A 27,985-nucleotide genomic window follows, 5' to 3' on the forward strand; every position below is an offset into this window, starting at 1 on the left:
CATCAGACCACAATAGAACCAAACAATGACTTCATGATTCCCTCCTCTGGGTCATTATACATCTTTCACTCGTTTACCAAGCCTATAGCCTTCAGGGGGGCGATGGCGGATCATTAAAATTCAGCATATTGATTTGAAAAGGGTTTTACATGAGATGCCCTTCCTGACCAAAGCCTCACATTTAACCGGGCAGGATGGGAACACCAACTCGCGACCCTTTAGTGGCTGGATTTTTGCAAAGTGGGGTTTCGAGTCGAGCATACTTTGGCACTTGATGGGACTAGGGATCGATCTTGCAACTAGTAATATTGACTAACAATACTGCCACTGCCTACATGCACAAGAGGACAGCCGTGAGGGCATCGACGCTTATTTCCAGCTCAATTTTCAGCCTGCTTTCTCTCACAGGGAAACAAACAGTGAGCATGGATGGATGTTCAATATATGTTTAGTGTAGTATGTATATTGTAAATGGTAAACTGTCGTTCTTTACTTATTTATTTTTATATTAGTTTTGAACTTGTGTTGCAGTGTTAAACAATACATTACAAAACATCCCCAGCAAACCTCAAATGAGCATTTCCAGAGGGTACGTGTATGGAATGGCTGGAAGATAAGCATGAAAAACAAAGAAAGAAAGGTGTGACCTTTCAGAAGAACGTTCAACATTTTGGAGAGTTATTAGACAGTTAGAATGTTATTTGCTCTCTTTTTTAATCTCACGTCTGAGAGTGAGGCATGGAAGTGGGCCGGAGGGGTGATCACATACGCCTCATCCCTTACGTTTTTATTCAGACAATTAAAATCCAGGACCAAATAATTCAATGTTTGTCACAAGAACAAAAAGACAAAAATCCCTTCTTTAATGGTAACGCACAGTAAAAGAAGCCGAAAAAGAAGACAGTCTTCGCAGAGGAGTTTACTTACACACTCCCACACTCGCACACACAGTCTGAGGTTATGCAGTGTGTAATAAATCAAAGATGTGAGCGTGTGGGGGGGATGATCTTCTCACGTCCTCTTGACTCAACCACACACAAACGCATGCACGCACACACGCACACGCACACACACACACACACACACACACACACACACACACACACACACACACACACACACACACACACAGCAGCGGCAGGAACTTTAATCCTTTATGCGCAGAATGCAAATATAAACACACTCCATCAGCCCTTGATGCACAAACACACACATATCGCGCTACATCGAGCTCGATCTCTAACACATTATTCCTCGTCCTTACACATAACCCTGCTCACACACACACACACACAAAAACACACACAAAAACAGATAAAAGGAAATTGAACGCAAGTGCACATGGCCACAAGCACTTTTTTTGTCTCTTGACATCAAGACTTCCTATCTGTGTCTATCTGACAGTGTCAGGTCTCCCCCGCCCCCCCTTCTCTCCCTCTCCAGCAGTCATCTCTCCACAGGAAAATACAGCTGGGCTTCTGCTTTTCTCCCTCTCCATTCACTTTCTCTCCTCTCTTCGACATCTCTATCTCCCTCTCTGTTGCGCTGCTGTAATGAAATACCGCTGTAAACGTAAGGAGAGAAAAAACTCTCCACCTTCTTTTTCTTCACACAGAGCTTCTGTCTCGAACACTCTTTCCGTTATGTTACATCAGTGCCGATAACGCAACATTATATGTTTATTACAGGGAGCAGGGAGCCTTATTTAACAGAGCCACAGGCCCTGTAATTACTTGCTTGGATACGCATTTATAGGTGTTTTGTTTTAGGTGTGTGCGTAAGTCTGTCTGTGTGTGTAAATTCATTATTTTCCTCCATTCCTCAATCCATTAAACATCAGAACTTGTCAGTGAAGTGTGATGGGGGTTTGAAAGGGGCACAAATATGGATGAAGGGTGTCTCTGACTTGCTGGAACAGGAGTGAGCCTGCTGGGCCAGCAGGGAATTGAACCCATGACCCAACGGGCGAGCTGCACAAAGTCGGCCCCGGTGACCTCATGTCCCTACAAAGGCCTTCACAGTAGAAAGCATGACCACCTAAATGATGGAAAAATGCCTAAAGGCCCTACAAGAATTAATAGGATTGTGGCAGCAGACTGTAATTACGAGTGTGTGTCAGTGTGTGTCGACGTGTAAAAGTGTAATTATGAGGTCTCACTCTGAGGAGTTGGGGGCTGGCGGGTGCTTTCAGATTTCCCCTGGTGCCTACTGAAACATTTCCTCATGCAGACGCATGTAGACACACTTACACACACACATACGTACTTTTACAAGTGTACATACTGTACTGAAGATTTGTGCACTTTGTGTGAGTGTATCCTTGTGGCTGTCCTTTAACAGCTCTTAAACATTTTTGTGTGTGTGTGTGCGACAGGGCTCTCTGTGCTGTTCACATGCTATACTTTGATATCAATCTTCTTACTCAATTATCTGCTGTGTTCAGGGTCATGAAACAGAGCTGCAATTCAAGCTTGTGCTTGAGGTACTGTTACACTTCAAAAACATGGCTGTGGAAGAAAAATAGTAATCAAATATTATCTATCATGCATCAGCATTAACATGCTCACTTTAGTCAAATTACAGATTCAGATAAACAGAGTCATTTACTTGGACTCCTTTCTTTGCAGTCAGGAATTGGGTTTACAGACCAATGCACAGTCTGCCATTATAGGCCACATTTAGCTTGTTAGCATTGAGAGTTTCCGGCTGACTTTTTAAACAACAACCCAACACAACAGATAAAGCTTTGATGGAGTTGGTGGCAGCATATTGGAAAAATGGTAAATGGTGACTCAAACAGACTTACAAGGCATTATATATCTCACACCCTGAATACTTTTATTTTCTTATCTGCATCGCTCTGCATTCGCTTCTTTATGGATGTAAACTATATACTGTAAAACATATGGGCTCAAATTAATGCCATAAGTATTTTGTATCTGTAAATAAACTTTGTACTTGTAGAAATATTTTGTGCGTGTGCAAAAAATATTTGTACTTGCAAAAAATATTTGTACTTGTAAAAATATTTTGTGCGTGTGAAAAAAATATTTGTACTTGCAAAACATATTTGTACTTCTAGATACAAAGCTACAAACTTTTTACAAAGCTACAAACTTTTTTTACGAAAGCTACAAACTTTTTTTCAAAAGCTACAAACTTTTTTTACAAAGCTACAAACTTTTTTTTACAACTACGAGTTATGGCAGTGTTTTGATGTGCCAAAACTAACAGCCAATCAGCGATCTTTGGCACGGGTTTCAAAGCGTTTCTCGATAGCCAATCAACACATTGCATCGCCTACTGACGTCGCCGCCATATTGGATGTGGCAAGACTGGGCTGCAAACTAATACAAGTAAATGGACTTATTTTCATAAAGCGCCTTTCTACAAAGAAATGTACGTTTTACGTCTCATTTATTCATTCACACGCGCACTAGTATACTTGGGAAACAATTAGGCACCAAATATAATATATATAATATATATAAGAGGAAAAAACAACAATTTATTTGATATTCATTCAGTCATTCGCCTTTATTTAACCAGGCAGGTCATTAAGAACATTCTCATTTACAATGACGGCCTGGCAAGAGACAAGCACCACTTGGGGGGGGAAAGCAAGTGGTTTAGGGAGTAAAACACAGTAAAATTGTAGCTCTACAAAGGTAGAAAACCATTAGGTAGCATTTTTTGGCAAAGCAGCAGAAATTGGCAGAACACCGGAAGTTAGATGGTTGACAATGGTTGAAAACTCTGGGATGGACCTGTGGCAGATATAGAGTTTAAAGGTATTGTGACATCATTTTTAACATGCTTTTAACACTATTAAAAGTCTTGGCCAACATCCCTCAAATGTGTCTAAAAGAGTGTAACAAGAAAAACTTCACTCTTAGTACTCTTTTCCTGGCTTTTTATTACAGTGTTTTTTTGCGCCGTGAAAAATGCTTCCTTTCCCCCCTTTCCTGTCAATCATTGCTCCGCTCCTCCTCCAAACCTCCTCCTCCTCCAGCCATACGCTCACAGCGGCGTCGGAGCGACAGGCGAAGCATGCACGGAAGAGCAGCAGGGAGAACCACAGCAAACAATCATAAAAATAAAGGCATGCAAGCAGCACTGTCCCCTTATCTTAAGTCCAGTCAGTGGCCGCGGGTCTTCTTAGCAGTTTTCCTCCGGTGATTGGAACAAAAGACGCTCTAAACAGCTCCGTGTTAAGCCTCATTTATGGTTCCGCGTTAAATCGACGCAGAGCCTACGCCGTAGGGTTCAGCGTATGGTGCGCGTCGCAGCGTAACCCTACGCCGTAGGCTCTGCGTCGGTGTAACGCGGAACCATAAATCAGCCTTTATGGTGCGCTGGAGAGGAGCGGAGGCAGGGAGCTGGGTGGAGGGGGCGGTGATTTAGCGGATCGTTACGTAACGATCCGCCACCAAACCACATGCGCCGTTTTTGCACAGTTATGCGGAAAATCCCAGAAAGCACACAATACACTGAATGTTAAAGGTTCGTTGTTTTTTGGGTGTAATTGATGTCAAGACACCCAACAAAACACAAAAAATCAAGAAAAATGTGTTTTTCATGTCACAATACCTTTAAGGTTTACATGCAGGGATTAACTCAGCACCAACCATGTTATGCGTTAGTCTGACCATGAGAATTTAAGTGTAGTTGTATTTCAATCTGACTAAGATGTTTACATGCATTTGAAAAGCTTGAGCCTAAATTAAAGTCCACATAAGATCAACACAGAAGCTGTGACGCAGTCCTTAATCTGCGCTGTAAACATTTTACAGCTTGTACGTTTCTGTAAAAAATGTTGGTCTCAATCTCAAACTGCTTATCTACTGTAATTCTGTATTAATCACAGAAATGTGAATTACGTTTTGAAGGGTAATGTGTTACTGTCTTGTTTATTTATACGTTGTTCCACCAGCTGGTTTATTAAACTACTACCAAATATTTTATTACTTTTCTAACTCTGGCTCTGCTTACTGCCCCCAATCGGTTACCGCCGGTACGGCGCGTTCTCCTCGCATACTACGCGAGCGACGTTGCAGTTGGTTGTGAACGCGAACGGACGCAAACGCAGGCTCAAACTAGTGTCCGACCGATCAGCCTTTTTTTCGATTATTTCGATCACCGATTAGGGGGAAATCAAAAAGACCGATAGCCGATATCAGCCGATACGATTATTACCCTTTTTTACCTTTTTGGGAGAAAACAAATTTCAATACAAGAATTTATTTAAATGAATGGTGAGCAATTTATTGCTTTAACTAGGAAGGACAGCAATATTCACTTCGCACGGCTCACACATCAAAAGTGCAAATTATGGAACATCAAACAAAACAAGCAGCATTTCAGTTATTAAAAATAACATTAAGTGAATTTTCTCTTTACATAAAATAAAAAAGCTGCCTATAAAAAATAACAAATTAAGAGGAATAACAGCCTCAATTTTACTCTACCGAACTTTCAATGAGAGAGACTTACTGTATATTGTTCCACTTTGATCATTTAAGAACTATACAGCAGATTTTAAAAATATTTTCAAAAATGTAAATATAAGATATGCACTTTATGCAGCCGATTTTCTTAAAAAAAAAAAAAAAAAAAAATCGAAATTATTTATTTTCAATTTTTTTTGGGGGGGGCCGATACCGATTATTAATAAAATTATGAATATCGAATTCGATAATCGGCCACGGTGGCATTTATTGAATACAGCTGGTATCAAGTGCAGTGTTCCCCTATCCATGTCCTCACGGGCCCCTGCCCTTCATGTTTTAGATGTTCCTCTATGCTAACATACCCTGATTAAAATAATGATTTACCATCAGCTTATCATCAAGGTCTGCACACGTCTGTTAATGATCGTTTCATTTGAATCAGGTATTGGAGCAGGAAGTCATTTGAACTCAGGCCTTTGAAAGCCATCTAAAACAGGCAGGGCAGTGACCCTTGAGGACTTGAGGATTAGGGAACACTGGTATAGAGAATGAAGGCATACACCATCATTGTCTGTGGTTCTTATGATGTTTTCTTGTTTAGATATTTGAGTTTTTATCATCTAGTGTTGGTTTTCCTTTGTTCTTCTCTTTTGTAAAACCCCTGGACTGTGTTTAGTCAGCATTTTCCCTGTGTCTTGCATTCTTGTCCATGTTATCAATGCTTTATTTTGAGTATTTTTTCTTTGGCAACATGGTCATTTTCACTTCCTGATTTACTTTGTCGAAGTTGCTTAGGTTGTATATTCTGTTTAGTTTTACTTCCTGTTTCATATCTAGACTCATAATTGCCACACCTGCATCACACTATTAATGACCTCCCTCTGTATTTTTACTCCAGGATTTGTGGTAGTCGTTGCCACATCTTTGTCTTTGTTTTGGCTTTTCTCTATGCCTGTTTCCGGGCTCCATTTTTATTTTTAGGAATTTTATTTTTATTTATTCCTTTTGGGGACATTTCCTGCTTTAGCAGCACCCTGAGTTGTTTCTTGTTAGAAAGTTAAAAAAGTTATTTTTGTTGTAACATGAACCTGCCTCCACCTGAATGCTTGTACTTGGGTTACTATTCAAGGAATGAACGGATCAGGTTGCTCTCAAAATAATAAACAATATTCTGTTTCCAAAGATCTGCTCATCTGTGTATAGATTCAATCAGAATAGAGGTCGAATAGAGTCTTATGTAATATGTCTTATTTATCTAAAGTGATGGAACCGTCATCAATTTCATACAAATTTGAGTGGACAAATTGGAGTGGATTTTTACACCATGTAGTTTTTGCATATTGTTACATTATAGCGCTGCTATAGGAACTATGTAACTCAGACAATTACCATGTTGAAGCACTAATGTTTTGCCATACATAACTGCCCGGTGCAAAAGTTAAGGTGAACATATCATTCATTGTGTTTCAATGCGCCATGATGAAATTTAAGAGGGCGAGTTGGTTATGATGAAACTGGGCTCCAGTGTGGCTCCTTATCTGGAATAGTTGTAAGTCTAGCTCAGGGGTCGGCAACCCAAAATGTTGAAAGAGCCACATTGGACCAAAAACACAAAAAACAAATATGTCTGGAGCCGCAAAAAATGAAAAGTCTTGTATAACTTAGAATGAAGGAAACACATGCTGCATGTATCTATATTAGTTATAACTGGGGGAAGATTTTTATTTTTAATTATGCACAAGTCAAAATTTCGAGAAAAAAGTCAAAATGTCAAGAAAAAAGTCAAAATGTCGAGATCAATGTTGAAGTACAGTCTCGAGAAAAAATTCGAAATGATGAGATAAAAGTCGAAATGATGAGAAAAAAGCCGAAATGTCGAGAAAAAATTCTAAATTTCCTGAAAAAAGTCGAAATGTTGAGAAAAAAGTCAAAATGTCGAGAAAAAAAGTCGAAATGTCGATAAAAAAAGTCACAATGTCGAGAAAAAAGTCGAAATGTTGAGAAAAAAAGTCAAAATGTCGTGAAAAAAGAAAGGAAAAGAAAAAAAAGAAGGAAAAAAAGGAAAAAAAAGGTCAAACATTTTTGAAAAAGCTCCAGGAGCCACTAGGGAGGCGCTAAAGAGCCGCATGCGGCTCTAGAGCCGCGGGTTGCCGACCCCTGGTCTAGCTGTTAGCTTAGCCTCCCATCAAAGTTCCTGAGAGCACTGTGACCAACCTTTATTGGAGATAAAAAATTGTAAATGTTGTAAATTTAGTACTTTTGTGATTTACAGACAGAGTTCTTACATAACCAGTGCTGCTCCAGTTCAAAACAGGTATATTCCACGTGGGAGTGATGATTGAGAATTTATTTATCGGCTGCTTCACCAGAGTAACAGAGATTTGAATTTTTCATATCAGTAAATTTCAATTAAATGTAATCACATTTCCTTCTCAAGTATCTAATCTCCACCTGTTTAATGAAAGACTCAACCAAAGCCAAAGACAAACCGAAATCATGCCACACATAAACGTCACATGGCTAACAGCGGCGTAAATCATTTATGAAGGCTTTGCTTTTGGATTTGTATCTAGTAGGCATACATTTATAGACTCTACCTAAATATAAGTCAATTCAGCATTTAGAGTATAGTCTGGAGTAATGCCACTGTTTGCTAAACAATAACAAAAAAAAGTCACCCACCAGAAACAGAAACAGAAACCTGCGCGCTAAGACAGTACAAGTTTCATGACTGATTGTCCTGTAATTGCGGATGCATCCCATGTTTCCCTCTCCTCACACACCGGTGGTCTTTATCACCAAATTGTATTCTACATTCAAATAATAAAAAGCTGACCCTTCTGTAAAGACTATAATGCCTTTTTCTACATTATGCATAAGTCACATTTTACAGTGATGTATGAGCTCATTAACTTGTTGCGGTGAATCCTTTCAGAAAGTGTAATTTGTCTAACTGATTATTTGTTAGACATGCAGGGTACTGTCCTCTTGTGTAAGCTGGAAACAATAATGACATTGCTCAATAGAGCACACATAAGTGTCACACCGAAGGTAACCTGTGCATTTAATGAGATAATAAGCAGTGAAACATTACAAGCGTTTACGCATGCTTACTTATAAACATATTGTTATTCCCCTAACAGCTCCTAGAGTTTAGCTTTGCAATGAGAAACCACAGAGAGGAGGCGTGAGGGAATATGTAGCATCCCTGATGTCTTCAACCTCTTAAATTCACTCTTAACAGCTTCTGACTAAAAGACTGTGCAACAACAATCAACTAATGGACTCAACCTGCAGCGCAGCTCAGGTTAGGATGCATTTGTGTGGCTTTGTCTGTCTGCATTTGTTAATCATTCAGTGTTTCCACCAGTGTTTAAAGAAAAGGGAAGATGATGCTATGAAATGTGTAGGCTGAACAGATGCTTCGTTGTACATCTCCAACACACCTGCTGCACTGAAGATCAGTGGAGCTGATGTGTGAAACCAGGGTGCCCGAATCAAGGGGACTTACTGGATGTGGTGTCAAACCACAGGAAAATCACATTTAAATCAATATGCTCACTGCCCAGGAAAGTGAAGAACAGGTGTGCACATGCAGGCTGCCTTGTTGAAAGCCTGCAGGGCCACAGTCAGACAGCCGGACGAGACCAGTACAGACATGCTGAATAATGCAAATGTCCGTGCTGGGCATCCTTTGTGTGTATGTGTGTTGACCGAGTTATAAAATAGTAAAATACCCCCTTCTCCTCTCATTTCATCACACTGGGCCAGACACACAGACACACACACACACGCACACACACTATCTGGGCATATAACCTGCCACTGACAGCTGAATTTAAGCATTTGTTCCTGACAGTACAATACACTGACTGAGGCCCAAAGCAAAACGTGGAATACTCATGAAAGGGCTTTTTTCTCTCTTTGTGTTGCAGGACCACAAAATATCTACACAGACGGACAAAGTGTGACTGCTCTTTGTGGAAAAAGCTACAAAAAGCATTTAACTGTCAACGTTCTACATTTGGATGTTATCAAGCCAAGAAAGCATGGTCGAGTGCCAGCTAAGGTCACTTAATTCTGTAAAGCTGTACTAGTTTCTTAGGCATTCAGGTCCTGGTAATCCTAACAATCTTGAATATATAAAAAGAGACTTCTTTTCTTGGTTCTTTACCTCTCATTCACCTCTCATCTAAAAGGCTTCTTAATATGATTTTGTTTTATATTTGCATACATTTTCCCTGTAATGTATGATAATGGATGGATGGATGGATGGATGGATGGATGGATGGATGGATGGATGGATGGATGGATGGATGGATTGATGGATTTCAACAATATTTTACTCATGAATAAAAGATCTTCAAGGAACATACATCCTAGTTCATGTTTCTCATTCGATCATATATACATGTGTCATCATCATGTTTAATCAGTCGTTCTTTCAATAATCCTTGTAGTGCAATTTTTATTAATGAACAGACATTTCCCATGCAGGCTTGACTTTCCTCCTCTGGGGGTTTAACAACCATCCAGACTTCAATTCAGATGACTAAGACACCTCACATGCTGACAAGGTAATCCATGTTTAGTCGAAAAAATTACCTAAATACCCCAAAAAATGAAGGGGGGGTTCAGTGATTCATATTTGATTTGAATATTTGATTTGAAAGACCTACACGGATTAATCATTAAATACAAAATAAGCCTAAACTCCCAATCTGAAATCTGAAATTTCAAAGATTAGTGTAAAATGTATTTTTTGATTTAAATCACTGATTTGATGCACATATGTGGATAAAGAAGATATGACATGCATTACAAAATACACTAGTAATAAATCACATTGACAATCCTCAAGAACACAAGGGACGTGTTTAACACCTCGGCAGTGTGTCCTGCTGACAGACCTTACTTTGAAACGTTTGAAACTGATTTTTGGTGTGAAGTGATGCTATGAAAATAAAAATGAATGTTGAAGTTGAAAGGCACAAAACAGTGATTTTATTCTAGTACATCTTTATGAATTAACTTTTCAGTTTCTGTTTTTACCATTTCACATAAATGCAAGTATCTCAGTAACCAAATGGCACACACACCTTCTCTGCCCCCCTCGTTTTTGACCTCATCCTCCTTTCTGCCTTTCCCTCACCTTGCAGCCGTCTTCCATCTCCTCTGTCATTTTATTTTCTTTCTCCTTCCTGACATCCTTTCAGTCTGTGTTGCTGAGACCTCGAAGGGATTTGTGGTCAACACCCTTGTCTGGTATTCTCATTATTCCCCCTTTCCTTCTCGCCTCAATTCATCCATCCATCTCTCTCTCCTTTACTCTGTGATTCCCCTATGAACACCTCCCCCCATCAGCCTCTTTCTTTCCTTCACTTATTCCCATATAAACCTTGCTTTTTCCCTGTGGCTTCAATCTCGCTTCCTCTCTCTGCATCACTCAATTTATTCCACTATCAGTTGAATGCTCGGCTGTTTAACCTTTTACTTGTATCTTGTTCTTTTATTTAATTGCAAATTGTTTCCAAATTTTACCCTAAGTTCCTCTCATTCCTCCCCCCTCATTCCATTTTCTCCTCCTCCATCTCCCCTCCCTCTCATAGATTGAAGTGGGAATACGAGGCTCTGGTCTTGGATGGCGTCCAGTGTTGCAATGACCACATACACGTTTGCTATCAAACTACAGAAAGTGAGTCAACATAATTCTCAACTCAAGAATTTACAGTTGGTCACTGAAAATGAACAATTTTCTCCTAGTGTCTCTTTTAACCAGGTGCAAGGGCACTTTTATTGCTCTGAAGGTTTCACTGGTTTAAAAAAATAATTAAAATAACTACTTTTTCCCATTCTGTTTAATGAGATTTAGCAAGAGCAGTCAAATTATGTGATGCTATCTACCTTTATATGGGCAGTAGGGATGGGCGGTATGGACTAAAAAATGTATCATGATTATTTCTGGCATTTATCCCGATAACGATAAAAATGACGATAAAAAAATACCAATTCAACTCCACCTTTGTAACTATGAATCTATCTCGCTCTCAGATCCGCCATGTTTGTCATCAACGGGAATTTATCTTTCTTTCCTTCCTTCCTTCCTTCCTTCCTTCCTTCCTTCCTTCCTTCCTTCCTTCCTTCCTTCCTTCCTTCCTTCCTTCCTTCCTTCCTTCCTTCCTTCCTTCCTTCCTTCCTTCCTTCCTTCCTTCCTTTTTCCCTTCCTTCCTCCTTTCCTCCTGCTCTTTCCTTCCTTCTCCTTTCCTCCTGCTCTTTCCTTCCTTCTCCCTTCCTTCCTCCTTTCCTTGTTTTCTCCCTTCCTTCCTTCCTTCCTTCCTTCCTTCCTTCCTTCCTTCCTTCCTTCCTTCCTTCCTTCCTTCCTTCCTTCCTTCCTTCCTTCTTTTTTCTCTTCCTTCCTCCTTTCCTCCTGCTCTTTCCTTCCTTCTTCCCTTCCTCTTTTCTCCCTTCTTTCCTTCTTTCCTTGTTTTCTCCCTTCCTTCCTTCCTTCCTTCTTTTCTCCCTTCCTTCCTCCTTTCCTTGTTTCTCCCTTCCTTCTCCCCTTTCTTTCCTTCCTTCCTTCTCCCCTTTCTTTCCTTCCTTCCTTCCTTCCTTCCTTCCTTCCTTCCTTCCTTCCTTCCTTCCTTCCTTCCTTCCTTCCTTCCTTCCTTCCTTCCTTCCTTCCTTCCTTCCTTCCTTCCTTCCTTCCTTCCTTCCTTCCAAAAATCAGCTTTACACAAAAACATCATCAACAGGAATGTATCGTTTTTACCGCGACATGACAAATTCTTATCGTGAGGAATTTTTTGACGGTACATCATGAACGGTAAAATATCGCCCATTCCTAATGGGCAGCAATAACTCCATTACATTCTGATTAATATGATTACATTAGTTGTTTTAAAAACAGTTCATCTTAAGCCACTGTTACAGGTTTACCTTAACACTACAATTTGCAAGCCGCAGAGCTTGCAGTCATTATGTGTAAACAATTTGAAGAGGCGTGAAAGAACCATCTCTGATGCAAGAGACCTCACTGCGAGGAAGGGAATACAACACGTCACGGCACAACAAAGGAGTTTTTACACACCTCCAACCCTCTGTACTACTTTTCTGTTTTCATTGTCTGTTCTGAATAAATCATTTCACAAACAGCTTTCACTACTTGTTCATTCCCTCTGTCCATTTTGAATAAACAACTCCTGTTATGCACATGGCCAATGTCGTGTTTCCTGTGTGTGCTTTGTTGACAAAGCGCGGGTTGCAGACCAGGTGGGTGGCAGATTTGTTGCCAGATCGTGTAATGTTTGACCCTCTGCCTCTGATCAAACACGTACAGTGAACACCAAAACAAATTACAAGACTAACAATTAGCCTGAAGAGGATAGCAGCAATGCTCCAACTCTGAAGGTCAGGCAGCACAAAAGCAGCCAAAAAGGGAAGAGACTGAATATTGGCACATCCTCCTACATCCCTATGCCTTGTGTCCAGTGTTTATGTCAAGAATTTTATGTCATAATGACGCTGCTCAAGTGGCAGCTCTGGTCATATTGTCTCTCTATATCTTCCTGTGATTTTCTACAGAGCTTTTCTGTTAAAAACATGACATTCTTGAAAGATTTTTCTATACCAGTTTGACTACTGTTCTGCTTTTTGATCTCCCATGATAACTCTGACACTTTTTAACATTTGTTATGATTTCAGACAGCTCTCCATATGGATTTTAGATGATTCAGACAGAATGAATCAAAGATTTGAGACAGAGCAGAGGGAGTTCATGTCTGTTAACTTACCTGCTGATGCTGCATGTGACTTCACCTGGACAACTGTTGCGAGGCCACAAACACTTCAATGCATTCATGATGCTCTCTGAAGATTTCAGCCAAGCTTTTCTCTCAAATACACTTTCCAGAGTGCCTACATCCAACAGTTGGTTGTCATCCAGAGACTGCTGACATTTTTAAAAAGAGGCTCAAGACTATGGAGCCAAATCAAGGCCAAAAGTTTTGCTAATTTGAAAATAAAATTTGAACCTGAAAATTCTTTTTTACAGTTTCAATTTTATTTTTTTCAGTATCAGATCTTTTTTTCAGTTTCAAATCTTTTTATTTCAGTTTCAAATCTTTTTTTCAGTTTCAAATCTTTTTCTTTTCAGTTTCACGTCTTTTTTTTCAAGTTTCACTTATTTTTTTTTCAGTTTCAATTTTTTTTCAGGTTCAGACTTTTGGCCCCGATCTGGCGTGGGGGGCGTGGCATCAACTGAGAGGGGCGTGGCATCATGAGTGACAGCAGAACAGAAAAGGCGGGGGACGTTCCTCAGTCATGTTGCCTTCAGGAAACGTAGGTTGCAGAAGTTATCAGTAAAGGTATGATTCAACACTGTATATACACCATATTCACGTGATTGGCAGTGGAAAAAACTGATATTAGTGACACATTTCTGTTTAAAAAGCTGTTTTAGACCGTACTTCGTAGTATATGGAAGTGGGAAATGTCAAACTTTAAAGTGTGGCTGTTGAACTGTACAGTCTGGCATAGTTTATTGCTTTTATACTGCGATTGGTGCCAAGTACGGTCTAAAACAGCTTTTTAAACAGAAATGTGTCACTAATATCAGTTTTTTCCACTGCCAATCACGTGAATATGGTGTATTGTTGAATCATACTTCTACTGATAACTTCTGCAACCTTCGTTTCCTGAAGGCAACATGACTGAGTAACGTCCCCCGCCTTCTCTGTTCTGCTGTCACTCATGATGCCACGCCCCTCTCAGTTGATGCCACGCCCCCCACGCCAGATCGGGGCCAAAAGTCTGAACCTGAAAAAAAAATTTGAAACTTGAAAAAAAAGACGTAAAACTGAAAAAAAAAAGATTTGAAACTGAAATAAAAAGATTTGAAACTGAAAAAAAGATCTGATACTGAAAAAAATAAAATTGAAACTGTAAAAAAGAATTTTCAGGTTCAAATTTTATTTTCAAATTAGCAAAACTTTTGGCCTTGATTTGGCTCCATACAAGACCTTCCTTTTTACTTTAGTTTATAGCTGAATTGTATTTATCTTATTTATTTTATTAGTGTGGTTTAGTTTATTGTTATCTAATTATTTCGTATTATTTTAAATATTTATTTGTACATTATTTTATTATGTACTTATTCTTTTATATTAACTTTTTGATTTTTGTTAAGTTTATTTTAATGTTTTTACTTTTTAATAGGTTATCTCCAGTGCTTTTCCTCATGGGGATCTTCCACACCTATGCCTACTCGGCCTGTGCGGTCGTTGCTATGGGGATCGCCCTGGTTGGGGTCGGTTGGGGAGGTATTAATGTGAGGGTGTGTGTGAAAATGACCAGATGTGTGTGTTTAACAATGAGTGTGTGAGTTTTTATATGTTAAATGTTGATTTTATTATGTAAAGCACTTTGCGTTACTCGTGTATGAAAAGTGCTATATAAATAAAGTTTGATTTGATTTGATTTGATCTTCACACTTTTCAAGATTTCTGTATGTGGAAGTCGTCTGATGTCACAAAAAGGCCCAACAAACAATATACAGGGATTCAAGTGTTTACATGTTTAAATTTTACTTGAGCAATGCAACTATTACTGGAATATTTATCCTCATGGGATTCATATTTACTTTGAATGTGACCATATTTATTTGATGTCTGTTTACATTGTAGTTTATTATTAGTATTGTCTTAAACAGGTTAACGCAGTAGTATTGTTGTTCATGTAAGTGCACTGACTGACTGACTGATAGCTACAAAAGAATCCAGAAACTTCTCGGGTTTAGAGGAAACATCATTTGCATTTGTAAGGGTGTTTTATACTTGACCCGCCTGTCAACTTCACTCCTCCACTTCTCTGGTAGAGTTGGTCAATGCTACATGGGAGGAAATCATGTATAAATATTACCTTCTGCTGACAAAGCCCCGTGAGTTAACTGGTATTCCACATGTCCCATCTGGTTCCCAACAGGGCTTTAATGACTTTATCAAATACATTACAGATCACACAAATCAACGTGATGCTGCATGACAGCAGCACCGCCTCGGTGGGCTGGCTCCCAGATGTTTTACTGTACCGTATTTGTGTAGGTGTGTGTGTGTGTGTGTGTGTGTGCGTGTGGGCACGTCTTTAAAATGTTAATATGAAACAAGTAACATACATCTGCACCTAGGTTTTGTTTTGGTATGTGTAGAGTGCACACAAGCGGAACCAAAATGTTTGAGCATCAAAAAGGTGTTTTTTTCTGTTCATGTGGCCACCATTATTTCTTGTTCCCCCTTTCATGCATCTCTCTCATAAAACGCTAATTCAATAATTATTATATTATTATATGAAGAACCCAAACATAAGCGTGCACACACACACATGCACACACGCAAGCACGCACACCCACACACGCACCATGGCCAAGCACATAAGTCATTTGTTTTAAGCAGCATAAGTGTGTCTGTCACTTATGCTGCTGAAAGTCTGTCATTACATGACGACTTTCTCAGAGTCATAAAGTGGAATGAAGGGATAAAAAATGGTGCGCGAAAGGAGGGAACTGAGGAGAGATGGAAAAACTGGTAGGAAAGGGTGAATGCAGATGTGTAAAGCAGGTGTCGACGAAGAGGTTTTAAGAGGGATTGATATATAAATGTCCAGTTCAAAAAAGGAGAGGGTCAGAGTTCAGGAACTGACAACAAAAGTAAGAAATTACAATCACAAAAACACAGAGCACACAATATCACTTATGAACTTAAAGATGATACAGGCCGTCAACATGCCAGCCTAGATGCTGGCCAGCTGCGGGGGGGTGTCAACTGAGAGAGGACATTATCCATGATACTGATCCTCTCTGCATATTCTACTTCTATGTACGGAAGGAGCACCGAAACATGAAGAACACCCTGTTTCGTACATGTAATCCTGAATATTATCTGGTTCTGGTTCAGACTTTTACAACCAGACAATGATACACAGGAGTAGATTTAACAATGTGATTGACAGTTCTGACCTGAACCATCAAATTACTGCACAGACTGACACACTGAGGAGCCAGACGGCTCAGAGGAACTTTAATAGTTGGTTTTAAATGGTGTGTGTGTTTAACCACACACAAACGCACATTAAACAGCGACCACTGGTTTATTCTAGACCCATATTCCTAAAAATGTCCTCTTCTACAAATCTGTTGTTGTCCCCCTTGAAGCAGCTTTCCAGGTTATTTGGATAATCGAGGGGGAAGGGGATTAACAGTGGTGACACCATGAACTAATCTCCAAACACTGGTCATTAATCTGTTGGATTTATTTTCCTCATGCTGAGGCCCAGCGTCTTTGTGCTACAAAAGCATGCTTTTGCTCCTACATGATGGTGAAAATACAACTGATTATAAAGTAAAAATGACCTCAGTCGGCCACCTCATGCAATGATGCGTACAATTGACCAGTGTTGTAGTTAAATATTTATAATCTACTGTCTAAATGTCTGTCTATTCACTTCAGGAGCAACAACACAACCTCCTGTCCGGATCTTTTGAGTTGGAGCCTACAGGTGGATGTTGGAGTTAACAGATTAACAGTGAATTTGACAGTAGATAGAGCAATGAACTTAGATCATATATTTGTAATGGACCACACAGAAGTTGGTTTTAATTCTTTGATCTCCCGCTGGACATCTGCTCTGCTTCAAACACATTTGCTTTACCCAAATAATTCAGGGAAAGTACCACGTTGACATCTCAAGCCCCGTTTCCACTGAGCGGTTCGCTACGGTCCGGTATGGTATTTTGTGTGTTTCCATTATAAATATGTCCCATTAAACCGAACCATGCCATTTTTGGGCCCCCGTTGTTTGGAGGTAAGGGCAGAGCTACTGGCGTTCCACGATACAATATGTTGATTGGCGGACAGACTACCCACGACAAAAGCAAGCGCGAAACCAGCATGAGCGTTTGTAAACACTCTTGGCCGCCCGCAATCTTCTCTCAAACAATGTGGCGTGGACATACAAGTACCAAAAGCGTAACAAAAACAAGCTGCTGGATGACTTCCATTGTTGCTGTTGGTGGCATCTCTAAGGTAGCTTCGCTTTTTTTGTGAGCACCAGGCGAATGCTATACACGTAGTTATCATTCTAAAATGTGCTAACAGTCCATTGAGCTGGTCTTATCTTCGAAGGGACTGAACAAGAAGTTTTGAGGAGTCAAATGCAATTAGGGTTGCCACCCGTCCCGTAAAATACGGAATTGTCCTTTATTTGAGAAAAAAATGTTGCGTCCCGTATTGAACTAATACGGGACACGATTTGTACCGTATTTTCATTAACTTTTACACCATATTCTAGTTGAATTATTGAAATAAATTAACTTTTACACCATATTCTAGTTGAATTATTGAAATAAATTAACTTTTACACCATATTCTAGTTGAATTATTGAAATAAATTAACTTTTACACCATATTCTAGTTGAATTATTGAAATAAATTAACTTTTACACCATATTCTAGTTGAATTATTGAAATAAATTAACTTTTACACCATATTCTAGTTGAATTATTGAAATAAATTAACTTTTACACCATATTCTAGTTGAATTATTGAAATAAATTAACTTTTACACCATATTCTTCACCTGGCTATATTATACATCTGGGCTGATGTGGACATACGTAGCATAGGAGGATATTTCAGTTGCTAGTATGGTTGTCTGTCTGTACAGTCATGCAAGTTCAATGCTATTAAAGCACTTTCAACTTTAAATCAAAGCATTTAGTTTTTTCATATAAAATAAACACATGTTTATTCAGTTTAGAAGTTTTGGGGCTTTTTTTTTGGCTCCTGCGCTGCTGAAATCAGGGCGTCCCTTATTTCTATTTCTGAAAGGTGGCAACCCTAAATACAATTGGAAATTTGATTCTGCAGTCACAGACATTGCCAGCTCTATTATTGAAGCTGTGTACGCATTTGTTTATCCAAAATTCATCATGATAGGCGCTGTATCCACAGGTGCGGCAGCTTTTGTTGCTGTAGTCGTTTGCTGTCACATTGCCAGCATACTGTAGTCATGGCTATGATACCAGAAAATGGCTCTGGAGTCTCACGTTACAAGCCCACACTGATTCTACAAAGTCATTTCTGCATACTGCCTCAAATTAAATGAAATGATCCCGTCCTATAAACTTATCAGCTGTACACATGATTGAAAAGAAAATAAGATTTATAAATTAACTACCTCTGCTGTTTGCTCTATCATCTACCAAATATGTTTCTGTTTTCCACGCTGTTTTATCAATCTACCACTTCTCGGGGAGCTAGCCGTCACTTTCAGTCTTTTGGGATCCACAAAGTACAGATGGTTATTCTGGATCTCCTGTTTCCCCGCAGAACACAATGTATGCATCTGTGAGTGTGTGCATGCATTACTGCTCATTAAGGAATGACAGTTTATAGCACAAAGCTAGACGTGGCGCTCAACCACAGGAGCAACACGTGTGACCACACGGCAGGAGGAAAGCGTCTACGATGGAAATCCCAGCATCAACCGCTGGAATGCTTCTCTGCTTTAATTGCTGTTTCAACCACTAAGACTCTCGATTAAGACTTAATTTTTACCTTGAACCTCCCAGACTGCAGCACGCTTACTGATGACATATCATGCCTCAACACCTCCAGGAGAAAATATCCAGAGACCTGCTCATTCAGTTTAACGTCAGTTCAGCAGAACTTGGACCAGAAAGTAACACAAAGCAGATGTGATGTGAAAAGCAGAATGTAAAGAGCAAATCTAGCTCCGTGCCAAGAGTAAGGTATTGCTTGAAGCTTTGAGATCTGCGTTGGTTCAGGATTGCTTGTAAACCCTTGAGTCAAGCCAGCTGCATTGCAGTTAAACAACTATAATTGTGGAAACTGAAACGTGGGCTCGTGGTCAGCTCCAGCTTAATATATTCCATCTCATATTTCTCTCCCATGATAATACATGTTGGGGCACGTGTGACAATATAAGTTCTCTCTCTTCTACTTCGACTGGTTTCAAGTTCTACCATGCGTGGTTGTACCAACCTTGTGGTTCTTGCCATGTCTGTAGACCATCCAGTCTTCTCCATTAGTGCTGACTTCAAGCTTGAAGGAGGTAACGTAGTAAATCCTCTGAGTTTCCTTTGAGACGGCCCCCTGTGTGGCGATGCCTGTCAGCACCTTCAGAGTAAACAGGTCCACCTGTTGGTTTGGAGAGAGCTTTTTAAGTTTCATGCAAAAGTAAAAACGTTATAAGACGATGAAAATAAATGGAAAAGACCAATACATTTTGTTCTGAAGTTGTTTAGACTTAAAAAACTAAATGAAAAGATAGTGTAGTATAAAAGATAACGTCTAAACCAGGGGTCGGCAACCCGCGGCTCTAGAGCCGCATGCGGCTCTTTAGCGCCGCCCTAGTGGCTCCTGGAGCTTTTTCAAAAATGTTTGACCTTTTTTTTCCTTTTTTTTTTCTTTGTTTCTCTTTTTTTCTTCTTCTTTTTTTCTCTTTTTTTCTTCCTCTTTCCTTTCCTTTTTAATCTTGACATTTCGACTTTTTTCTCAACATTTCGACTTTTTTCTCGACATTTCGACTTTTTTCTCAACATTTCGACTTTTTTCTCGACATTTCGACTTTTTTCTCGAAATTCTGACTGTGTCCTTGACATTTTGACTTTTTTCTCAACATTTTGACTTTTTTCTCAACATTTCGACTTTTTTCTCGACATTTTGACTTTTTTCTCGAGATTTCGACTTTTTTCTCGACATTTCGACTTTTTTCTCGAAATTCTGACTGTGTCCTTGACAGTTTGACTTTTTTCTCAACATTTTGACTTTTTTCTCGAGATTTCGACTTTTTTCTCAACATTTCGACTTTTTTCTCGAGATTTCTACTTTTTTCTCAACATTTCGACTTTTTTCTCGACATTTCGCCTTTCGCCATTTGCCTTCATTCTAATACAAGACTTGATTTTTTGCGGCTCCAGACATATTTGTTTTTTGTGTTTTTGGTCCAATATGGCTCTTTCAACATTTTGGGTTGCCGACCCCTGGTCTAAACTCATCTATTGGAAACATGCTAAAGTGCCACTATTTTAAAGCTTCTTTAGATAAAACCGTCAGACAAATATACCACGTATATGGCACAAGTATACACCATAAGCTATCAGCATCCCTCTCCAGGTTTTAGTATTCTGCTTTCCTCCATTCTTACCTTCATCTTTACGTTTCTATCTCTCGGCAGATCGATAATAATTACCTGAGGCTCATTTTCATTTCCTTCCATACAAATACTGATAATCACCTCCCCATCCTGATTACCGGTGCTAATCTACGTGTCTTGCATCCAGCCGGTGGTTAAGTTTGAACATTTGTTTTACTGATCAGTCCCCAAAATGTGTAAAACATATGGAACAATGAAGCTGCAATGATTAATATATGATATAATACATCAGTGTTTCATGTAATTGCTAAAAGAAAAGAAGGAAAATCCTTTTACACAAATGAGGGGAACAATGATATTAGTTGTTGATCTGATATTACATATCTGTGGGCGGTAAAGATACATGAACTTCTGCGTTCAGTGCCCTTTTGGATACACTTGTTCAGAAAATCCATATTTCCTCTTAAAACTAATACATTGTAATTATCAGACAGGATGAAGGTTTGCTTATTTTCTCAGCAAGAAGGAGTTTCAAATCTCGGGTGTTGCTGGGTCTCCACCCATGAACTGTTCAGTTCAAGTCCTTCCATGGCATCTCATTGCGTTAAAGTCTGGACTCTAACTTGGCAAAACATTCACACTTTTATTTTAGTTTAGTAAGCTGGATACACTGGAATGGGCGACATTTTACCGTTCACGATAAACCGTCATAAAAATTCCCCACGGTAAGAATTTGTCAACTCACGATAAAAACGATAAATTGGGGAAATGAGAAAAAAAGACAGAAAGAAAGAAATGAGCCTGAAAGAAAGAAAGAAGAAAAGAAAGAAAGAAAGAAAGAAAGAAAGAAAGAAAGAAAGAAATGAGCCTGAAGAAGAAAGAAAGAAAGAAAGAAAGAAAGAAAGAAAGAAAGAAAGAAAGAAAGAAAGAAAGAAAGAAAGAAAGAAAGAAATGAGCCTGAAAGAAAGAAAGAAAGAAAGAAATGAGCTTGAAAGAAAGAAAGAAAGAAAGAAAGAAAGAAAGAAATGAGCCTGAAAGAAAGAAAGAAAGAAAGAAAGAAAGAAAGAAAGAAATGAGCCTGAAAGAAAGAAAAAGGAAAGAAAGAAAGAAAGAAAGAAAGAAAGAAAGAAAGAAAGAAAGAAAGAAAGAAGAAGAAAGAAAGAAAGAAAGAAAGAAAGAAAGAAAGAAAGAAAGAAAGAAAGAAAGAAAGAAAGAAAGAAAGAAAGAAAGAAAGAAAGAAAGAAAGAAAGAAAGAAAGAAAGAAAGAAAGAAAGAAAGAAAGAAAGAAAGAAAGAAAGAAAGAAAGAAAGAAAGAAAGAAAGATTCCCTTTGATGACACTTTTTGTATTGGTATTTTTTTTATCGTCATTTTTATCGTTATCGGGATAAATGCCAGAAATTATCGTGATACATTTTTTAATCCGTACCGCCCATCCCTACTGGATACACTGGAATGAAGTGTGTTTCAACTTGTACAAATACGTTTTCCAGGAATATAAATGTGTCTGACTCTCCACCTCTCCAGAAAACCTTTCCCCTGCAGTGCTCTGTTTGTGTTAGTGAGGTGAAGATGAGCAGGTTCTTGGATAGCAGCGGCTTTCACCTGCTCTGGCTATCAGCCAGTGCCTTGTAACTTGTATTGTATAATCTGGCCATATCCACAGCAACAACTCTTTCTGTGAGGTTAGGGAGATGTCTGTTGACACCACAGTACACTCCCAAAAAACATGCTGTGAGCCAAAACTCTTCATTTCTGAAGTTTAGCTTAACTTTTGGATTGTAGGATTGTAGTTAATGGCCCTTGCTGAGAACATTTTTTAAGTTCATTCAATTCAAGACAGAGAAATACCGGCGCAGAAGATGAGAGGAGTTCTACTGTCGGTCATGACATTTATTCTCCTCAATTGGAGCTGTTGAAACCCAGAGATTAATCTGTGTATGCTGTGAGAGTGTGTGCTGGATGTCCCACTGGGGTGTAGTACAAAACACCGGGGGAGGTAAAATGCTGCGTTTGTTATCTGTCAGGGAGACAGGTGTTTTAGATTACTTCTAACACACACATACACACACACACACACACACTTGCACTGGTCGGGCAAGTATGAGATCCACTGAGACAACTAATCAATAGTCCAGAGCTGCAGAGAGAAACAGATGAGAAAGGAGAGGAGAAAGGGGTGGGCAGTAGGGAAGAAGAGAGAGAAAAGAAGAGAAGGAGGTGAAAAACAAGTGAAAGAGAGAGAAAGAGAAAAATGCTAAGAGAGCCTTCCCCAGGAAAGTTCTCATCAATCACAGAGCTGTTAGAACAACGGAGCCAGCGGAGCTCGCATCATCAGTCTGCACCACACTTCAATGACCCGGGCCAGGATGCCAGAGCAGAGAAGAATACAGAACAAAATCACAAACTAACGGCTGACAATTTAGAAAATATGAAATAATTCATAATTTTTCTCATCAACTTCATTTCATGTGTTAATAAACTGAACATACACAGAGACATATTCCAGACAAAGCTGCTTGGAGCATTTTGTAAAGTTATCATTTCTTCTTACAACACGACGCGTGTTCAGCATGGAGGAAGTTATCAAGAGTTACCAGATTCTTGAATGATTTAATAATAGTATGCACTGTTGAGGGAAAATATGCCTTCCACTCTTTGTTTGAGGAACATTATTTATAAAGATTTAAATAACTTTTTCCCTCATTTGTGTATTTAGTGGAGCTTGCAAGGCTCGTCCTTTTATGACTTTTGTCGAGTCATCTTTACAATCACCTGCTGATATCCCCTGTTTGAAAACAGTATTATTATTTTCTTCTTGCAGTTCCTTACTAGTAATATAATGCCTCTGTACAAACATTTTTCTTTGTTTTCTGGAAGAAGAAGGCACAGGTACTGAACTGACCTGTCTGCAGTCTTTATCCCAACAGAGAATGTGCAAAGAATTTTAAAAGGCAACAACAAAGCCCTCATACGGGTCCACCCGTTAAGTTTGTTTGCAGGAGGAATGGGAAAAATATACACTTAAAGCTTTACCACTTGGTGCCAGAATACCTTTTTATGTGTTGTAAGAAGGATGGGCAGGATTACAAGCTGGTAACATCTTTTTTTCCCGTTTTTTGGGGGGAATCTGTTGCATTTTTAAAAGTTCGTTTTTAACATCACGTGTGAGACATGTTGTCCGTCCCCTCCCCCCGCACACACACTAGGGATGGGCGGTACGGACTAAAAAATGTATCACGATAATTTCTGGCATTTATCCCGATAACCATAAAAATGACGATAAAAAAATACCAACTCAACTCCACCGTTTTAACTATAAATCTCTTTCTTTCTTTCTTTCTTTCTTTCTTTCTTTCTTTCTTTCTTTCTTTCTTTCTTTCTTTCTTTCTTTCTTTCTTTCTTTCTTTCTTTCTTTCTTTCTTTCTTTCTTTCTTTCTTTCTTTCTTTCTTTCTTTCTTTCTTTCTGGCTAATTTCCTTCCTTCCTTCTTTTTTCCCTTCCTTCCTTCTTTCCTCCTGCTCTCTCCTTCCTTCTTCCCTTCCTCTTTTCTCCCTTCCTTCCTCCTTTCCTTGTTTCCTTCCTTCCTTCCTTCCTTCCTTCCTTCCTTCCTTCCTTCCTTCTTTCCTTCCTTCCTTCCTTCCTTCCTTCCTTCCTTCCTTCCTTCCTTCCTTCCTTCCTTCTTTTTTCCCTTCCTTCCTTCTTTCCTCCTGCTCTCTCCTTCCTTCTTCCCTTCCTCTTTTCTCCCTTCCTTCCTCCTTTCCTTGTTTCCTTCCTTCCTTCCTTCCTTCCTTCCTTCCTTCCTTCCTTCCTTCCTTCCTTCCTTCCTTCCTTCCTTCCTTCCTTCCTTCCTTCCTTCCTTCCTTCCTTCCTTCCTTCACGTACGTTGTGCGTGGATTTAACGCAGAACCACAATTCAGGCTTTACACAAAAACGTCACTAATGGGAATTTATCGTTTTTACCTTGAAATGATAAATTCTTATTGTGAGGAATTTTTTTGACGGTTTATCGTCAATGGTAAAATATTGCCCATTCCTAACACACACACGCACGCATGCACGCACGCACGCACGCACGCACGCACGCACGCACGCACGCACGCACGCACGCACGCACGCACGCACGCACGCACGCACACAAACACTAAGATGCAAGATGGACAAACACATTGACATTTATGACAGCTGCTTGTCAAGAAAGAAGCTTTTAAACACACAGAAGACATGAGCGACCGCATGTAGGGGCCTTTGGTCTGTTAGGTGTTAAGACAAAAAGCAGAACACAACAAACAGCAGGAACCCAGAGAGCCAACAGGAGAGATGCAGGCTGCCGTTCCAGACATCTGTGACGGTTGTTTCAGCAAAGACCTGATGCGTCACGGACAATAAAGTCCAAATTGGAGTCTCTCCCCGTTTTGAGGGGATTATTTTGGTAGTCTGAATACGGAGAAGCCTTTTAACAACTGGTTTTTGTTAAAGACAGAAATCATTTAATCATTTTCATGTTGGTTATTTTCCATTGTGGGTTGGAAGGAGTGTACTGTCAACTGGGAGAGATAAGACAGAAAGGAAGCGTGAGACTGATGGGACTTGGGAAATGTGCTGCCTCTTGGCCACAGTCCCTTCCTGTGTTTTTCTGGGCCAGAGTCTGGAAATAGTGAACTACTGCGTCTAACCAGCATCTGTCTGTGACTATTCATGATTAAGTTGTTAGTCCTAATGATGTAAGAGAAAGCAGAAAGGAAAACAAAAGAGGGGATTCAAGTTTTCTATGCAGCCAAGCATGACAAAGCAGACATATTCATGTTCATAAAAGGTAACTAAAGAGGTCTGGGAAGCCTTGGAAGTGGACAGAAGATTTGTGCTCTCACATAAAGTCCAAGACTGTTTAGTTTACACTCTGCAGTGTGATGGTGTCGTTATCTGGAAAACAGGCAGCTGGCAGCCAAATCAGTCAGCAAATTATAACGGGAAGATTGAGGTCAGTGGGTTTTAACCTGAGGTGCAACATTTTGTGGCGGGGTCGGGAGATAAATGTTAGGGTTCACCAGATAATTAGCAAGATATGGAAGTTAAAACTTTCTGCCAGGAAAAAAAACTCATTTTCTTTCGAATATGGTTTTTAAATTCGGACCACAAATTAATATAAATTGCATTTCTTGAGAAGAATTTATCAGAATTGCTTTAGGGTCATAGGATGATAGCCCAGAGTTACTGGCTTTTACAGTCACCTTTAAAGTCTTCAAACAGCCTATGCATTTATTATATTGGTGAGTAAATTGCTGTGTTTGTAAGAATACTTTAACTATTTTCCCACGAAGATAAGAAATATTTCAAATGAAACTATCAGAAGCTAAATAGTGTTAACTTTTAAAATGGGTTGATAACTAAATAAAAACAAATGTGCACGGACAAACCTATGAAAAAACGTCTCACTGTTGCCATCAACATCTTTTGTAAATATAAATATTTAGAAAAGATGAGATCCAATCAGAAGCAACTTCCCTGTGTGGTGAGCAGGTTACACGTGCGGATTGAATCACCCCAGAAAGACAATAGCTGCTCCGCACATACATGCATCTGAAATGTGACAAATTGTCAACGGCTGTGAGAAAAAGGAGATGTGTGGACATGTCTCACACGTGATGTTAAAAACAGGATGCCTTGCAAACTGGGAAGAGTCCTGGGTAAAACACACAGACAATGTAATATCATGAGCTACTGGTGTGTTTTTGCTGAATGACAAACCAAGAGACACCGACACTGTCAAGTAAAGTTACCGATCAGAGAAGGATATGACCCATACATCTGAGATATAAATCTAAAATTCACTTACATATTTTTTAAGAAACATAGCAGGTGTAAGAGAAAAAATAGGATTTGCTTGAAATATTATGATTACTATTATTTCATTCTTCAAGGCTTGAGGTTCAGGAGGTTTTCAACAAGCAGCTTGAAGCAGCAGATTAAGAGCTGTGAAGAACGTCATGTCAAACTGCAGATGACATGGAGGACGTTTTCTGCATGGAAGTTGATTAAAACTAAGGCCCGGTTTACACGGAGCAAAAACGGAGGCGTTTTCATGCGTTTTGGCCGTTCGTTTACACGAAAACGGAGGTCAAAGTCACCAAAAACATCATCAACATCAGAAACATCATTTCTGAAAACGCCGGCCAAAGTGGAGATTTTCAAAAACTCAGTTTTCACATTTGTGTCTAAACAGAGGAAAACGGAGGAAAACGGAGATTTAGGCTCAGAACGTCACAGAAACGTCACCATGCAGCATCATTTGTGCGACCTGTGTTTACAGTTTGTTTGGCCACCGTCAATATTTTCTTGTATTTTATATTCTAAAGTCACACTTAAAAAGTAAGACACCGTCCACACGTAAGTGGTTATTTTTAAAACCGAATATTTCCCCCCCTCCGTTTATAAAATAATTTGTATCCACATTACATCGTTTTTAAAAAAAAACCCTTCCAAACATAACCGAAGATCTGCTTTTTAGACCACATTCATAAGCATTCAAAACCTGTAGATCATCTGCGCCTCCCGGGGAAGCTGCAGCTTCCCCGGGAGGCACGTCTCCTTCTCTGTAAGCCGCAGTTAACGAGCCCGAGTCCCCCGTGTCCCGGCCACGGAGCTGCCGCGTTAATATCTTAATATCTTCGGTTTAGCAGATACCCGGCTACGTGTGGACGCGGTCTAACTCCACTTCTCTGTCACTCCAAACGAAAGACTCTCGTTCAGTCTTGGAAGTAACTGGCAGTCAAGGCTGATTTATGGTTCCGCGTTACACCAACGCAGAGCCTACGGCGTAGGGTACGTGGCGACGCGCTCCGTACTGCCCCCTGCAGGTTTGGCTGCTCATAGCACCTTAACAGCGTTTTCATGCCACTTCGTGTAAACAAGGATTTTTTTGAAAACGTAGAGGGGGAAATATCCGTTTTTGTAAATACCCGGCTACGTGTAAACGTGGCCTAATTTAATTTAGATGACTAAGTTACAGAGAGAACCAATTTAAATATTAGTCAAAAGAACATTACTAAAATTACATTTTTTGTCCAAACTGACAGGGGGGTCAGTTGCTGCTTTGACCAAATAACATTTTCAGTGTTTGACAGCATATCCTTGGGTGTTGTAACCGTCTACCAAATAAAAAAAATCTAACTGTTTCATTTTGTTTGGTGAGGCCAAAGTCTGAAAAGACGTCATTTGTAGGTTAAAGTGACACGAGTGGCCCAGATCATGGAAGAATGAACCATGAATTTACTTTAAGGTGGTAGCACACTATTGGACCAACTACAGATGAGGGAGTAGAGCGAACATGAGATGCTGGCCTCATTTATCAAAACCAACGGCAAGCAAA

General features: G+C 39.5%; 1 protein-coding gene across 2 annotated transcripts in view; it reads right to left on the reverse strand.

The window, feature by feature from the left end:
* Window positions 1-27,985, reverse strand: part of LOC133446138 (neuropilin-2-like) — a 146,949-nt gene that overhangs the window by 59,467 nt on the left and 59,497 nt on the right. For both annotated transcript variants that reach the window (XM_061723975.1, XM_061723976.1), the window contains exon 7: window positions 19,506-19,661. In XM_061723975.1, the coding sequence (XP_061579959.1) occupies window positions 19,506-19,661 (156 nt within the window). The remainder of the gene's footprint in view (window positions 1-19,505; window positions 19,662-27,985) is intronic.

The sequence above is a fragment of the Cololabis saira genome, chromosome 6 (assembly GCF_033807715.1).
Source record: "Cololabis saira isolate AMF1-May2022 chromosome 6, fColSai1.1, whole genome shotgun sequence".
Taxonomy (NCBI): Eukaryota; Metazoa; Chordata; class Actinopteri; order Beloniformes; family Belonidae; genus Cololabis; species Cololabis saira.